The 16,362-nt window shown below is 33.8% G+C and overlaps 2 protein-coding genes across 3 annotated transcripts; both read left to right on the plus strand.

Annotated features, from left to right (window-relative positions):
• Window positions 1-396: 396 nt before the first annotated feature.
• LOC127837773 (peroxidasin-like) lies at window positions 397-3,026 on the plus strand. The gene is made up of 4 exons (XM_052365141.1): window positions 397-529; window positions 893-1,219; window positions 2,352-2,642; window positions 2,744-3,026. The coding sequence occupies exons 2-4, from the start codon at window positions 967-969 to the stop codon at window positions 2,827-2,829; spliced, it is 630 nt and encodes a 209-aa protein (XP_052221101.1). The 5' UTR covers window positions 397-529; window positions 893-966; the 3' UTR covers window positions 2,830-3,026.
• A 1,224-nt stretch (window positions 3,027-4,250) lies between these two features.
• Window positions 4,251-10,759, plus strand: LOC127837771 (neural cell adhesion molecule 1-like). Of its 2 annotated transcripts, none has more exons than XM_052365138.1 (8): window positions 4,251-4,369; window positions 4,881-5,180; window positions 7,890-8,198; window positions 8,438-8,743; window positions 8,886-8,993; window positions 9,078-9,123; window positions 9,279-9,328; window positions 10,187-10,759. In XM_052365138.1, exons 1-8 carry the CDS (start codon window positions 4,303-4,305, stop codon window positions 10,369-10,371), a joined length of 1,371 nt encoding a protein of 456 aa, XP_052221098.1. In that variant the 5' UTR covers window positions 4,251-4,302; the 3' UTR covers window positions 10,372-10,759. The 2 variants fall into 2 exon arrangements, with proteins under 2 accessions (XP_052221098.1, XP_052221097.1); XM_052365137.1 differs by lacking the exon at window positions 4,251-4,369 and adding an exon at window positions 4,542-4,790.
• Window positions 10,760-16,362: the final 5,603 nt, after the last annotated feature.

A 16,362-nucleotide genomic window follows, 5' to 3' on the forward strand; every position in this document is an offset into this window, starting at 1 on the left:
TATTTTTTCGTGCATCATCGTCATGATTCGTCCAATGGTACTGACCTGTGTCGTTATTGTTTACTTCATTAGCGGTAAGAGTTATATTATATTATATCGATTGCAAGCAAACGTTAAATTTTAGTAGACATATTTCATTATCGTACTTCATATGAATAACTCTTGCCATTTTACATGAACTATAATTAACTTTCACAACAACGCAGGATCACACCCGTGCAGTGTGTCACTGACAGCAGACACAAACATCGGGAGTCTTGGATCTGACGTCAGACTAACCTGTCGTGTATGCAATTTATCCTTTCTTTAAATATTGGATTCCAACATAACAACTCGATCCTTGCCTATTATGTATTTGGCAAAACCACTATTCTCAATATTACGCTGTACCGCATAAGCACCAGCGTCGCCGATGGCGTCAAGACTCTTACGTTGACAATCTTGAATTTTCGGAGCACACCACAGGGAAATTACACTTGCGGCGATTTGGCTGGAGGAACTAGGGCCGCACAGTACATTACACTAGCAGGTAATTAAATGTCAATAAAAAAAATCAAAGCACATAATAAAGCAAACGATAACGATACAAATTAAGCGTAATAAGATAAGGCATGTGAAGTCCACTACCTTAGACTTTTATTTAGATACTTACATAAATCTTGTTAATCAAAGTTAATTATACAACGTTCCTGCATATATTATCAAAAACATTAACAGTTTCATTTTTCAGCTTTTTTTTTATTCAACGTTCAGTGTGAACCATTTTTTTCACTTTAATTATCTTAGTAATTTACCATTGAGAAGTAACATGTATCAAATCACATTAAAATACATAATTGTTTAATAAACTTGATGTAAACTATTTTAGTTTTTACACCTTTTAAATTTATAGTACCAGTGACGTTCGTGACTCTGACTCCAACACAAGCTGTTGTTAATGTTGTTGAAGGGGTTGCTATAAGCTTCATGAAATGTGTCTCTTCACTTGGACGTCCATCACCTGTAATTACGTGGTTTACAGATAACGGGACGCCGTCCGTGCCTTCTGATGACGTAAACCTAACAGTTTATGCAAGCATATCTATGTCAAGTGACGTGACAACCAGAGTCCTTATGATCACACCTTACAAACGGGACAACAACCAGACTGTATACTGTAACGTGACTAATGGATATAGTTCGGTTTCATCCGGACATAAAATCCGCTTGCATGTTTTGAGTACGTTATCTCTTTTAATAAATTTGATATACCGTAATAATAAACGGTAATTATTCTAAGTATTCTCATTTTTCAGACAGCACATTTTTTAACTTAAAAATTATTAGTTTTGACTCTTAATTTTCGGAAATACGGGAGTTTGTCAACAGTTAATGAATTAATTTTCGGAAAGTATATATTTTACAGCTATTTTACCAGATTTCTTACTCGTTTTGCTTATCTGACGACACTTCGATCATGCGCTTTAACGATCGGATTAAGTTCCTTAAAGCAACACACCTTGCCCCTCACTTTGATTGAAATACATGTTAATCAATACATATAGATGCAATTTGAAAGTGTGCAAAATTGTCATTAAATCTATAGCCTAGTTAGCAAGTAATTTATTATTTTTCAAACGGTACCGCTTTTAAAACCGAAAGTAGGATTTGTAGACGTATACGTCCATTCATTTCGACAAGCGCGATTATTTTTAAGTTTTTAAGCGCAAAACATGACGGATTTATACCTTGTTACCACCAGATATATTCTAATTGGCATAGATAGCATATGTTTCTTATTTATTCTTAAATTTACTTTGCCAATAAGACGTGTGGCTTTAAAAACCAGACAGATGAATGTCTGAGGGCAATGGACCATTGCATATTGGGTAAATTACCATACATACCGATAATAAACATTGGTTTCACCCGACAGCATTTTACATGATATCATGTTTAGGAAGGAGTATGTGTAATGTTAAATTTTAAATACTATGCGAACATATATACAAGTACTATATACTATACTTTACAAGCAAGTGCTATTAGTCGTTGATACAATGGCGCTATACACATGGCATGCCCGTATGCTATCGTCAATGCCATATTTTTACAGTTTCTCTTAATTTTTTGAAAACTTAACTATTTGTCTCTAAATTTTCGAACACCTGTATTTTTAAAATATGTAGTATATTTAAATATCCGGACACGAAAAATAAATATTTTAAGTGTCCGTAAACTTAGAGTAATAACGGTAATAACACAACTTTAATCTCCTATTTAAGATTTACAAATTAGATAAACAGTTTGAAAAAAAAACCTAGAATTGTGTACGTGTATATAATGTATTGTATTTTATGTTTCCAACGAAGCTTACCCCTCACGACCAGTTATTTACTACTACGGAAAACCAGTGTCGGGTATATACATCATCAAAGGTAAAGCTATGTCGTTTGTTTGTTCTTCTATCGGTGAGCCATCTCCGACAATAACATGGAAAACATCGTCGAACGAGTTAATAAGTAACAGCGTTCTCTCGAGTCCAAATGACCAGATGACCCACAATGGATCCTACAGTTGCTCTGCATGGAGCATTCTGTCCCCTTCAAACGGCCAAGAGATCACGGTCACCAATACTTCATACATCACCGTCAACGTTCTGTGTATGTACTTTAACTGTTACACTGTACCTTGTGTGATTTTTTCTTAATACAGTATTGGCGATTGATGTTTTCGGTTTATTACTGTTCGGATCTTTTTTCAGACCCACCAGAAGTCATCATCTGCAAAATAGGTCAGGTCGCAACGTATCCTGGCATAGTAAAGGTCATAAAAAACGAACCGTTTTAAATGAACTGTTCCTGTGACAGTAATCCTTCTCCGATTTATACTTGGTGGATGCCCAATGGTAGTCTTTCCTATGTGGCGTTGCTGTCTTTGCCATCGGTAGAGTCGATCGGCAACAACAATTATACTTTGCAAGTGATACACAAAATGAACGGCACATTTGATACAGAGCAGAAAGAGAGTTATCTTAATGCGACGTTCGAAATATTATGTGAGTTAATAAATGCACGATGGTGCTTGAATATTAATTTTCATACCTGTACTTATGCTAAGTAAATACAAGATATTATTGTTAACACTGATGTACGTTGTTTAAGTGGCAAACATTTTTAATATATTTGTAAAGGACGACGATAAGATATCTATAAATCCGGGCTTATGATAAATATTTTTAGTGATTTTCATGTTATTTCGATCCATTTGGTCCCGTGCGTTGTTAGACCAATTTTCAATATACGTATCAAATAAGAAACGTCTTGACCTTTTGGGTTTATTTACAAGATTGTATTGAATCTAGTATAATACTGAACCATTTTCATAAATTATGTGATGGGTCGTAGCAATCTTTGTTTCACAAGATGATAATTGAAACTAAAGTTACATACATTGAAATCTTAAGGTAGGCCGTAGTCGCATGAAAGATACAAGAAAAGTAATAAATATCACCATAAAACGTTTATGTAAAGTTGAGCTAATGATAAACATACAAGTGTTCAACACAATTTTCAATTTCAGTCCCTCCTTTGTCACCTGTTATTGTTTATACGGGATCGGCTGAGCCGTCTACGCAAATGTCGAACATTACCTGTATGATGGGACGCAATGTAAGCGTTCGTTGTCAAGCGCTATCCAAACCACCGCCAGATTACATTTGGCTTGTGCAGGATATCCAGATAAACACAGGCGCAGTGGTGTGGAACGGAACTATAGTGAAAAACACAATCATTCAGTGTAGTGCAAGCAATACGATGAATCCAACTGGTAAATAATCCGTTACAACGTCACGGGCAACGACAGTCACGATTGAAACCGTTTGTGAGTACATACTTTCGCATTTTTATTAATATTGCTTTCCGGTTTAAATCAACGTATCATATTATTTGTGCTTAAAGATTAAAATACAATACTTCTTATGTATATACTGATGCATGTATAAACTGGACCCTTTAAATGAAAAATATCCAGCAATAACGATTGACATAAACCTTAACCAGTTTTCATTCTTATGATACGTATTTTATTTCAGTTGCCCCAGAGCAACCCCTATTCAGTTTTCAAACGTGTGGAAACTCTTTTGAAACTAATCGGTTCGCTGTATTTGTGGGACATTCAGTCGATGTGACATGTACTGCTCTTTGTAATCCTGGATCGACATATTCATGGGAACCAAGCACGTTCGCGATTGGGAATCGTTTCTTCATTGGTAATGTGAACGTTAATAATAGTGGCACGAACTCGTGTAAATCTACAAACATCATGAAAACAACTTTTGATGGCGTCATTGAAGGAAATAGTCGTTTAAGTTTCAATTTAGATGTTTTGGGTATATATTTATGTCTTGCACTGCGTTTTCTTTGTTGATTGAATATGTGAACGGAGAGACTGCATGCAACAGTGTCAAACTTATTTAATGGATAACATTTGTAGTTATATTTATCCATAGCCCGCTCTATTTTAGTGCCTGCTTCCGCGAATCTACTCCCAAATACATATAAGCGCCCTTATAAACGGAAGTGTGTCTGTCACATGTACGGTTACACGTGGAAACCCGCCCGAGACGAACGTCATGTGGACACACGTCAGTAGTTCTAAAACAATAAGTACTCAGCAAGCCCTACAATTAACAAACATTCAGCTGTCTGAAGAAGGACAATATAAATGCAGAGTTACCAACGTTATGGGACCTACGGGATGTAGTGCACAAGAGGGAATTGACGACACAACGTTTGACCTTGATGTGCAATGTAAATCAATTAGCTTAACAGTATTAACAACCGGATGATAGTGTTAATTGTATTGTTATGTTAAACTGATATTACATAAATTGGTTTTAGATGCTGCTGATATAAAGAAATTCTATGCAAAAGGGATGGATGCCAAAAATAGTATAATCATCAACGAAAGCCAGACCGTGACGTTGATCTGTGAAGTTGATGGTGACCCTGTCCCAACAGTTTCGATCATAAATAATACTCGGGGAGGACTACTTGTACTTACAAAAAACCTAAATAAAACAATATCCACCGACATTGTAAATGCGAGGTGTGAATACGATAGTGGAATGTATCAATGTCGATCAAATAACGAGTTTAATATGATACAACAGGCGCAAGAAGTAGAGGTTAAGGTCGCATGTAAGTAGACAAGTTTAAAAAAATATTATTGCCTTAAATCCGTCCAGGTGATCACAGCTTAGTTTCAGTTGTGTTTTTCATTTTGAATTGTTAGTTCCGTATGTCTAATACCTATTCTGTTCATCGCATCGTCAATTGCTATGCATTTTCTTTCATATGCTTATTTTCGCATAGATTATTTCTTTTCAAGTGTTTTCATGTTGCATTTTCGCCTTCTATCTTCAAACTCTTCTATAGGAAAACCCCTTAAACGATACGGCAAGTAGCATATTTTCAAAACATTTAACGTGGAAACATGTCGATTCATAAGCTGCACGCGATCATGGTAGAGTAATATAATCTTATAATCTCATAAGAATCTTATAAGGTTCCACCATACCGTCTCTATAGGTGAATGTGCATTTATAGTGGCTTATCTAGACCGTTTACTAGCTGTAGGAACAGTAATAAGCCAAGACACAAAGTAAGGTAATTTTCTTAGTCATTGCTTAATCATCATTATACATAAAATCATGTAATTTAAGTATAAAACAGGCATGTAAACTATTCACGTACGTTGCTTTAACTAGCTTACTGAACAATAGTGTCAGCCAAACTTGTCAGCACTAGTAACAGATGTCCATTTTATTAATATCATTGATAGACTAGAAGAAGTTTACCAGAAGTCATCACGATAACATATCTTTATGGATATGTGTGTATGTCGCTGTTTGATGGTCCTTCAGCGCCTGAGGATGCGTAATTTGATGATCCAGAGGCTTTCTCAGCACTAACTAGACTCACGAAAAACGTGACTAATTATTAATTTAAGTCGCTAATTATAATTTAATGACATGCATTCAATTTTGTTTGGGCTTATGCTTTGGAATGAAGGAATCGGCCGTTTTTTAATTGAAAACATTACCCCTAATAAATGATGACACCGTTATGGTGTCATCATTTATTAGGGGTAATGTTTTCAATTAAAAAACGGCCGATTCCTTCATTCCAAAGCATAAGCCCAAACAAAATTGAATGCATGTCATTAAATTATAAATAATGACACCGTTATGGTGTCATCATTTATTAGGGGTAATGTTTTCAATTAAAAAACGGCCGATTCCTTCATTCCAAAGCATAAGCCCAAACAAAATTGAATGCATGTCATTAAATTATAAATAGCGACTTAAATTAATAATTAGTCACGTTTTTCGTGAGTCTAGTTAGTGCTGAGAAAGCCTCTGGATCATCAAATTACGCATCCTCAGGCGCTGAAGGAATTTAAGTAATTTAAGCTTGTGTCTTGAACATGTGTTTCGTGCTTACTCCTGACCACATGCTTTGACGGACAACCACTTCTAGAACAACCACACGCATTTTATTGGTAGGAACACAAACTGCTCAGTCAGGTATCCTTCTACGACGTCCCCTACCTGAATAACGCACCTTTTAAATAACAGGCTTCACGATGCCAGTTGTTTATAAACACTTCCAAAACATTTAAGATGGTAGACACGGACAACATGAAGACAAATATCTCGTACAAAACAGCCAAAAAGTTCATCAATAACCCATGAATAAAGCGAAAATATCATAAACTTCATTATCATCAACTGTTTCAACAGTTTCTAGTTACACATGTTTCTAAAAGTATTCCTTTTTCTCATGGATCAGCACTTGTGTCGCACCTGCACACGAATTGAGGTTTCCATTCTCTGATTATCTATTTTTAGTCGAACTGCTTAGAATTTAAAGCCCTTGACCTTGAAATGAAATACATGTTAATCATAACATATAGATGCAATTTGAACGTGTGCAAAATTGTCATTAAATCTAAAGCCTAGTTAGCAAGTAATTTATTATTTTTCAAACGGTACCGCTTTTAAAACAGAAAGTAGGATTTCTATACGCATACGTCCATTTCGGCAAACGCGATTATTTTGAAGTTTTAAAGAGAATAAAATACGGATTTCTACCTTGTAACCACCAGATTTATTATAATTGGCACAGATAAAATTACATCTATGGCCTAGTTAGCAAGAAATTTATTATTTTTCAAACGGTACCGCTTTTTAAACAGAAAGTAGGATTTCTAGACGTATTCGACCATTTCGACAAACGCTATTATTTTTAAGTTTTAAAGGGCAAAAAGACGCATTTCTACCTTGTAACCACCAGATATATTCTAATTGGCATAGATAAAATATGTTTCTTATTTATACTTAAATTAAATATGCCAAATAAGTTGTGTGGCTTTGAAGATTACAGCGTCCATGCCTGCCTCATTCATATTAATCTATAATTAATCCACTGATCACCTTGACGATTCTGCCTTGTTTAATCATCAGGAAGTTACGTTTTGTCAGGAGAAGAAAACAGGAAGCTTGTATATACTTTTTCCGTGCACTCCTAGTTTTTATTTCCTACTCTACTAATATTATTCATTTTTCTTGATTTATAGTCACCCGATCCTATGTGAATAACTCGATTTATTATGTAGATGAACATGATTTATAAGTGCAGTAATATAGCAATGTAAGACGCGAAGTGTAACCATTTTGCACAAATAATTATTTCCCTAACGAAGTCATTTGATTAGTTGATTTCCTAGCTTGTTGATGTGTTGCATTGTTAATTTCATCCATTTAAAGTTTATATTGCGTTCTTCGTTCCGTCCATATTATTGGTTTCGCCATGTTCGACAGTAACGTGATCGTTTTACATCTTCAGGTACACCAAAAGCTTCGCCCTTTTCACCTTCAATTACAAATGTATCAAAGAGCACCAATGATTCGGCTACTTTAACATTAACCATGGTTGCCTACCCTCTACCTATTGCTGTTACATGGCAGAAACAATATGATGATCAGTGGGTGAATCTTGAGGATACAAGTAATCTGCGAATTTATATTTCTTATGACAAGTTGCGGACAGATCTGACTATTTTGAAACTACAGCCAGAAGATTTTGGAACGTATATGGTCAGAGTTGACAACAGAATGAGTTATGCAAAACAAGAATTTCATCTTTTTTCAAAAGGTGCTAGGAAAATGAACAATGATTTATTATGGGTTGAATATCATATTCTATTTTTAAAAAAGAACTAACTCTAAGGAAAATTCACGAAAAAAAATCTTTTATTGAAATTGATTTTAATTATACTACTTTAAAACCTGCCCTATGCATGTAAACACTTAACTTTTAATACGTTAACAATTAATGTATATTCTACGCGCATCCCTGAAAAAAGTTTCGCAAAAATAATACATTTACTTCAGAGAAGCCATGCGTTCCTGGGTCATTAAAAGTCCAAGATGGTTCAATAACAGATAGGTCGTTCACGGTTGCCTGGAAACCAAACTGTGATGGTGGGTCCGAACAGTGGTTTGTAGTCCGATACAAACTCATGCCTGATGGTCTTTGGCGGTATGGACGCGTTCCAGAGGGGACCTATACCTACACACTGAACGGACTAGCACCAGGCAGTTTGTATGACATGAGGCTGTTTGCCGAAAACGCGGTTGGTAAATCGGGAGAAACAGAGATAATTAGCGTCACGACCCTCTCAAAATCTAACGAGAACGGTATGAAGCTCACAATAAAAGAGTTTCGTTTTCATGGTGACTCAGATAAAGAATACCTAAATGGATAAAACCTTAACTATTCATGAGATTTTGTTAATAGTGCAAAAGTTGCAACGGTATCATAACGGTAGTTTTTTTTTAGACATCGGATCTTCACGACTGACAGGAGCTGCGTTAGGTGGCATTGTAAGTGGGATTAGCATTACCATCATAATGATGTTATTGTGGAGGTTCAGGAACAAGTTAAAAGGTATATTATATTTTGATTTTAAAGGCCCCTTTGCATTTGCATTTCGTAGTTATAAGTGTAATACATTTTAAGTTTCGGTTGCAGTTCCATCGAGAGGTACTCTGCTTTATGATTACTTGACTACAAAAAGGTAATATGTTGCTTATAATATCAATGCTTATATATTTATCTTGTATTGCTTTAAAATGGGTCATTTTGTCATTTCTATAGTTAAATAAATAATTATGTTATTTTTCTCCGAATTTACAATTTTTTATCTTAATATTGCCATTTATAACTTTTAAGGAGAGAAGTCAATGTTGCAACGATAACTGAGAACGACGATTGTGATGTTGGTAAGACTAACAAGCATCAGTTAAACGATAAGACATGATATTACATGCTTTCTTTTTTCGTTAATGAAACACATTCCTTATACATTCTGACGTATGAATCATTTACTTGTTACGTGCCACTTTTCGTATATGTAATGATTCAACAAATGAACCCCAAACAGCATGTATGTGTGACGTAAGACGCAATATATAACTGTCGACAAACGAATGTATATCATGATCACACTATAGTATCTTACCAAAACACAATCGGTTAATGAAGACATTGAAGACAACGTTAATTGCAAAACACAAATCTTGAAATTTATACTCACACAGTATGACCTTGTCTCATAACGATGGAATAAATGGCACGCATTTTAATGAATTGGACTGTTAAGAGGTTAATGCTTTTCATGATTTTTTTTATATTTTCAAATAAATCGTGTCATTTATAATTTATTGTCCGGTAACTGCGTTTTATTGAGCTCAAGTTAAAGAAGGACCATACCTCTGAATTTTATTCGAAAAGCGTACACAGTATTATGTTAACACTTAGTTATTTGGATCCAAATTTAAACCTGAACTTAATTTACGATGTTTAGACTGTGTACCTAATTGTTTAACTAGATTCTGTACTTCTAGACCTAAAGTCGGAAAACTTCGGGAACCAAAACCACAAAAAGTTCATTCCTACATGTATATTTACCTGTTAAACTGTGTTAATTGTGGATATTGTTATAATCATAGAGAAAGCTAGCCTAAATCCATTTTTCATACAGTCTTTTTTTTAAGAATATTTTTTTTTTGAGACTTTGGGCGTATTGTACAGAATAACATTTAAACGATTTTTATCCAAAACTGTGGACTTTATTACAGGAAAATTGGGACAAATGTATGAGACTCTTGCAGAAACGTCATTTCATGAGGATGTTTCGTCAGGAAATAGTACGCAGCAAGAAAACGCTCAAATCGCAACCGAAGTCTTTCAAGGTTTTGTCAATCACCAATATGCAGCTACATGTAATGGTGAAGGCCTTTATGAGAATCTGACCTTCAAATAGGTCAAAGCAACTTACAAACAAATGTGTTTAATACATCATAACGACATTTATCTGCTTAGTGCTTTGATGGTACACTTGTTTTAATAACGCGTATGCCAACATGGGTATAGTTTATTGTATAGACATAATCTAATCGAAATCGTGAATACGTTAAATAATCTAGGAATAGTAATGTCAAGAAGCGGTGCATATATACAGGCTACAAACTTTATCGACAAAAGCGCTTAGAATTTACTTTTTATTAACTGTAACGAAATCTTAAAAATTAATTGTTAAAATCATGTTAAATCTGTTTGATCCCAGTGCGTCAACCATTCTTTATTACGGCAGCGAGGCGTTTGGATTTGCTAAGACGGAACATATTAAGTCCATAAAGAATTCTGCACACACAAAAATTGTCATGTAAAAGCTTGTACAGTCTCAAATATTTTAAAAACCGAATAAGGTACCATTATGTCTTAAAATTGTTCAACGAAAAGATCGTTAAACTGTTTTTCAACCAATATTTTTTCATTGTTCTATAGAAGCATGGGATAATCCTAACTATAAGTTATGGGAATAAAACGTTCAGAAACGTTTGCACGAATCGGCTTTAAATAATATTTATCCAGAATATGTTAAGGATAACAGTTTGATTTTACTGATCGGGTGGTTTTGACAACAACTAAAAATTAGTCTTAATACCTAAATACGAGATCAAAAAGATGTACTAGATCAAACTGCAAACTTTTATTTTAAAAAGACACAAATATAGATAATATTCTGAACGTTCCTTTACTAAGCTTTGCAATAAAATAAGTCTAGAACAAACACAAAATGAAAAAAGGTATTAATCAGAACATGAATGCGCTAAAGCATTTATAGCCTAGTTCAGGATCTGATGGTATCTTTGCAGCATTTGATAACATATTTTGGAAGAATATCAAGCATTATCCTGCTATCTCCTTAATGATTTTTAGACACCCTTTTGATCGAAGACTGGAGGCCTGTTTCACTTTAAAATGTTTATTACAAAATACCTAGAAAATCCACTGCCAATCGTATAAAACCTGTCTTATATCACATGATCATAACGAATCAAGCGGGATTTATCAAAGGAAGGTACATTGGCGTACATGAACAATTAAATGAAAATAACGATACCGGTCTCATAGGTTTTTCTGATTTTAATATAGCCTTCGACAGTCTTGATCTTGAATTTATGTTTAAATGGCTCAACCATTTCGGTTTAAATAAACACACTTTGCAGTGGTTTAAGTTTAGTGTATAAAGATGCATTATCGATCGTACAGAAAGGGGTCAGCTTATGGGGTCCTTTATCACCTTACCTGTATTGAATTGTTGTTGATAAGCTTAAAGTCCCTGTTCGCGGAGATATATATGGGCAGAATCGTACGAAAACGTGTTTTTATTGAGGATATCACTGAAAATCCGGTTGATATCGGTTGAAAACAAACAATATAGCGATATTTATATTGGGGTCGAGTACGGTAAAGTACGAAACGACCTAATTAATATGCATGATTCGACACATTAATTCAAAACAAACTAAACAAAACAAAATTGCGGATTCGGGCGAATTTAGCGGAGAGAAGGTAAGAACACATGCAAATACATTTGTTACAAACGGAAACTGATTTGCAACGCTACGTTTTAACTAAATCTATGTATTTATCTTCCATATGCTAAAAATGTTTAGCGAAAGCTAAATATAGATATAATGTGCATAACTCGCGACGCTTCAATGAGTTTTGCCTATTGCATGTATTTATGATCATTTATATATTATTTTATCGATTTAAATCCGATTTTGATCAGGTTTTCGATGTCAACCTCGACATAAAATATATTTCTATGAATTTATGTCAAGTTTATTTCTATCTATACGATTTATATGCAAAACAACGATCTATTCCGCAAACGGGGACTTTAACACACAAATCAAAGGAATACGTATTAATGATGAAGAACTAAACAGTCACTTTTTGCTTATGATGCTATTTTTATACTAGACGGTTCGCGTATATCGTTTGAAACATTAATTAAAATATGGCAAAATATGCTGTCATTGCAAAACTAAGTTAAATCGACATAAATGTAAAATCCTAAACAAAAGCCCAATTTAGTTTTGTAAACACAAACGATTCATCTGGAACTCTAACCATGCCCCAACGTCAGGGATAGAATTAAGCAACGAATCGTTACAAATAATGTCAATATATATTTATGGAAACAATCATACTTGTTAAACTTGTTTAAAAAATGAAAACGTTGGAAACTATCGTTAATAGGAAAAAATAGAGTTTTGAATTTTTTGGCAATACCCATACTTGTTAATCCACTATAATTTTAAGCTTATTAATAGTTCCGCTTATTAACATTTCCATGTTATATGTAATGTTTGCAGTCTAAATTCATGTTAGTTTTACGAATTTTCCCTTACGAAAACTTATTTAACTTAGGACAAAAACACCTTTTGTTTGTGTCGCATGTATTGGAACCTATGATATTTACATGTGCACGAACAGTATTTCTCTATAAAATATTAAAAAGTTGGAAAGTCCTCGACTTTATTTTAGCTAATTGTTGTCAAAACTGGCGAAGCTCAATTCAGTCACCAGATGGAATTTAAAGTGAATTGTTCACGGTTCGAGAATTAAAAACCTCATTTAGTATTAAAATAATGTATGCATTATTTTAAAACAAGAAAAATAAAATTCCTGACCAAAAAGTTGCTAAAAGTATGTGTTCGTTTACTGAAAATCATCAGACTAAATCGTACACATTATATACACACGCATATGTTCCGCTTTTCATCGGTGATTCAACAAAAATGTGCATGGCTGACATTAACTTTTAACTATATTGCAATTATCGATAGACGGCATGGTGTAACGGTAGCGAATTAGCTTCTAGAGGTTACGGGTTCGATCGCTAGGGCAAACTTTTGTATTTTATTTTTTGTTTTGATAATTAATTACTATTCCACATATTCAAGTTTTTTTTTAAATAATGTTATGTTATTTTTCAAGGAAGCTAAAATGTGTTAACAAGTCCCTTAAAGTTAAGGATATAAAACACAAACGGCATTTGCAAACAAATCCTCATGCAAAATCATACAACAGCACACATGCAGGTTTTGTAATACGTATGCAAAGCTTTATATGAAACAAATTGTTATAATATATAGTTCAGTTAAGATGGAAGAATTATTTTGGATTAAATTACTTGTATTGTATCATTGGCGATCAATATTTTCTGTAAATGACCTTGCCTTTGACCTCGTTAATTTAACTATAAGAACAAAAGATTTTTTAAAATCTTATAACATTTAATGAATTGTTCACTTTGTTGTCGTAAAACATAGTTCAAAACATTTCAGAGTACGCGGGAATGTACCTAACATTATCTAAAAACAATGATTTGCTAATGTGTTAACGTATGTTGCCGGAAATACATCGGAATTACTGCGCATTATATAGCTACATTTATGTATTTATAGAAAGTTTGGTCGCATGTCACTTGTTAAATATGTGATTTTTCTGTGTTTCGCACTTAATTTTCCCTCACATTGTTATTCTGACATAATTTTAGATAACAATTTGCAATTAACATTTAATAAAATTGCTAATAAATTTTGTCACGATTTTTAACTGCGGCTCCTGTCACGCTGGCTATACACTTGCAATCACAATCAATCGCAGTAAAACCACCTCGTTTCCGTTGCAGTAAAGTCAAAATTGCAACCGCTCATTACTTCCGTAAAGATGACAAGAATGTTAACAACGCTATTAATGAGTGTGCTTGTCGTTTTGTTAACGCTTGAGATGCTTTCACTCACGATGCTGTCGATAACTAAGAACAGCGCATGGAAGTATTAAATACCACAAAGTAATGTGCAGAGTTTACATTAAACTGTTTAAGTCCAATTAATGTTACACTTTGTGCTTGAATATTGCCATTAATATCACTTTAGGGGAGACTTGAATGTTGTAAAGATATCTGAACCCTACACTTGTATAATGTCGGTGTGACTTATGAACATAATTTTAACGATTACATGTGTAGATATTTAACTATTTTCTTCTACATTTCTTTTATGGAAAAAACCGTTTGACATCTTCCGACGTCAGAATCATGTATCCATATATTGCGTGCGATCTTTTGTTCAACGAAAACAATGCTCCAAAAGAAAACGAAACTCGTACTTGGGCAGTATGGTGTAATCAATTATTGTCAGAAAAACATTTATCTTTACCAATGACACTCATTTGAAATAAGAAATGAACGGTTCCGAAGAGAATGTTTTTTACCGTTAATAGCTTATATATATTTGTTTTCCATTATCCGCGTTTTAGTAAGGTCAGGTTAAAACAGGCCTAAAACTCTGTCAAAAGTATTTAACTTAAGTAGAGAGAGGTACAAAATGTTATAATATATTATGTTAATACAATTTTTCGGCATATAAATTCAAGCTGACCTTGATTGCCGAAGTTTTGAATGTGTACCAATTGACCTAAAGTCGTTAAATTTTGGAGAAAAAACAACATTCCTACATGTATACACACCTGTTAAACTTCGTTTAATATGATGTTATAATAATCAGAGAGAATGCAAACTTCAAACTATTTTGCAAAAAGTCATGTTTTCAGATTAAATATTTTTGTTGAAGACTTTGGTCGCATTTTATAGTGTTCATTTCATGACAACGTTATAGTAGGAAATAGTACGCAACACGAAGAAATCAAACCGCAATCAAACTCTCTGAAGAATTAGCCAATGAGCAATTTTCGGCTAATGTTATAGGCCTTAATGAGAATATGCCGTTCAAATAGGTAAAACGCAAATGTTTGAATACATGCTAACGACTTGCATTTCTTTCTGAGTGTATTGTACAGTTATTTATTGTCTGTTTAATTACAATTTCAAAACGCAATGTTGTGTTACAAAAGTATGATAATATCACAAAGTCTGCGCTTTTTATTGTTATAACTTTGTATAAAACGATAACAATTTTGCCAAAAGCGCATAACAGTAAGAATTTTCCTCTTGCTGATGGAGGAACATTCATGAATGAAGTTTGAAAAAGAATGTTGGGATTTAAAACTTATCCATTTCGGAAAGCGTATGCTCTAATGTGGCCTTAATACAAATAATAAAATAAGAAACCTGTTCGTGCTAATTTGAAATTTAATAATAGACGGACGTAATAAATTTGTGTTTGTATTCAAAGTTGACCCGATGAGCATTATTTTAACAAACTTTGAAAAAAACACGGTTTTACATGCCAAATAATGCAAATCTACATTTTGCCGTTTTAAAGTTTTGTTAACCATTTAAGTCTTTATAGATAACCTCCCCCACAGGGCGTGTCCAGTTTCGTCTCAATAGGATTTTAACAAACATGATTGAGAACCACTTAACAAGTTTACATCGTTAGTATAACGACATTTCGCTTTGCTTTTTAGAGCAGATGATTAACCTTTTTTAAGTATATAGCCTATGCTAATAATGAAGTTCATGATGGTGGTTAAACTTTACTCGGGGGGGGGGGGGGGCTATTATTTAAATGAGCATGTAGGAGCAACATGTCGAATATTGAATATTTTTACCTTAGTTCTATGAGATTTTGCCGCGAATTCGCTGTATATTTAATTAAGATTATTACAAAGACAACGATAACAAACAGTTAAATGTTCAGAACAAAATTGGTAATGTACACAAAATGTACACACCCATCAGTATGCTCTACACACACAAATTCACATCAAAATAGGCACGCTTATTCTGAAAATCAATAACACGAATAAGTTAGATCTACATGTAGATCTAAATCCTTCGTCTCACTGGTTCCATCCGATGTATGTAGTCCATAGAATATGCATTTTTTCATAATTACATCCATGAATCGATACATAAACACGAAAACATGCGAGTCTTCAATGTTTTATTCCCAGACATCGCATACTTGTTTCGTGTACACCTAAAGAT

The sequence above is a fragment of the Dreissena polymorpha genome, chromosome 7, assembly GCF_020536995.1.
Source record: "Dreissena polymorpha isolate Duluth1 chromosome 7, UMN_Dpol_1.0, whole genome shotgun sequence".
NCBI classification, from domain to species: Eukaryota; Metazoa; Mollusca; class Bivalvia; order Myida; family Dreissenidae; genus Dreissena; species Dreissena polymorpha.

What these genes read in the sequence shown, in the direction of transcription:
- LOC127837773 (XM_052365141.1), top strand. Translation starts at nt 967, where the DNA reads ATGAAATGTGTCTCTTCACTTGGACGTCCATCACCTGTAATTACGTGG. An exon ending in AATCCGCTTGCATGTTTTGA is followed by an intron (nt 1,220 to 2,351) that starts GTACGTTATCTC and finishes TTTCCAACGAAG; the next exon opens with CTTACCCCTCACGACCAGTT. An exon ending in CATCACCGTCAACGTTCTGT is followed by an intron (nt 2,643 to 2,743) that starts GTATGTACTTTA and finishes ATCTTTTTTCAG; the next exon opens with ACCCACCAGAAGTCATCATC.
- LOC127837771 (XM_052365137.1), top strand. Translation starts at nt 4,613, where the DNA reads ATGTGGACACACGTCAGTAGTTCTAAAACAATAAGTACTCAGCAAGCC. An exon ending in CTCAAAATCTAACGAGAACG is followed by an intron (nt 8,744 to 8,885) that starts GTATGAAGCTCA and finishes GTTTTTTTTTAG; the next exon opens with ACATCGGATCTTCACGACTG. An exon ending in GATTACTTGACTACAAAAAG is followed by an intron (nt 9,124 to 9,278) that starts GTAATATGTTGC and finishes ATAACTTTTAAG; the next exon opens with GAGAGAAGTCAATGTTGCAA.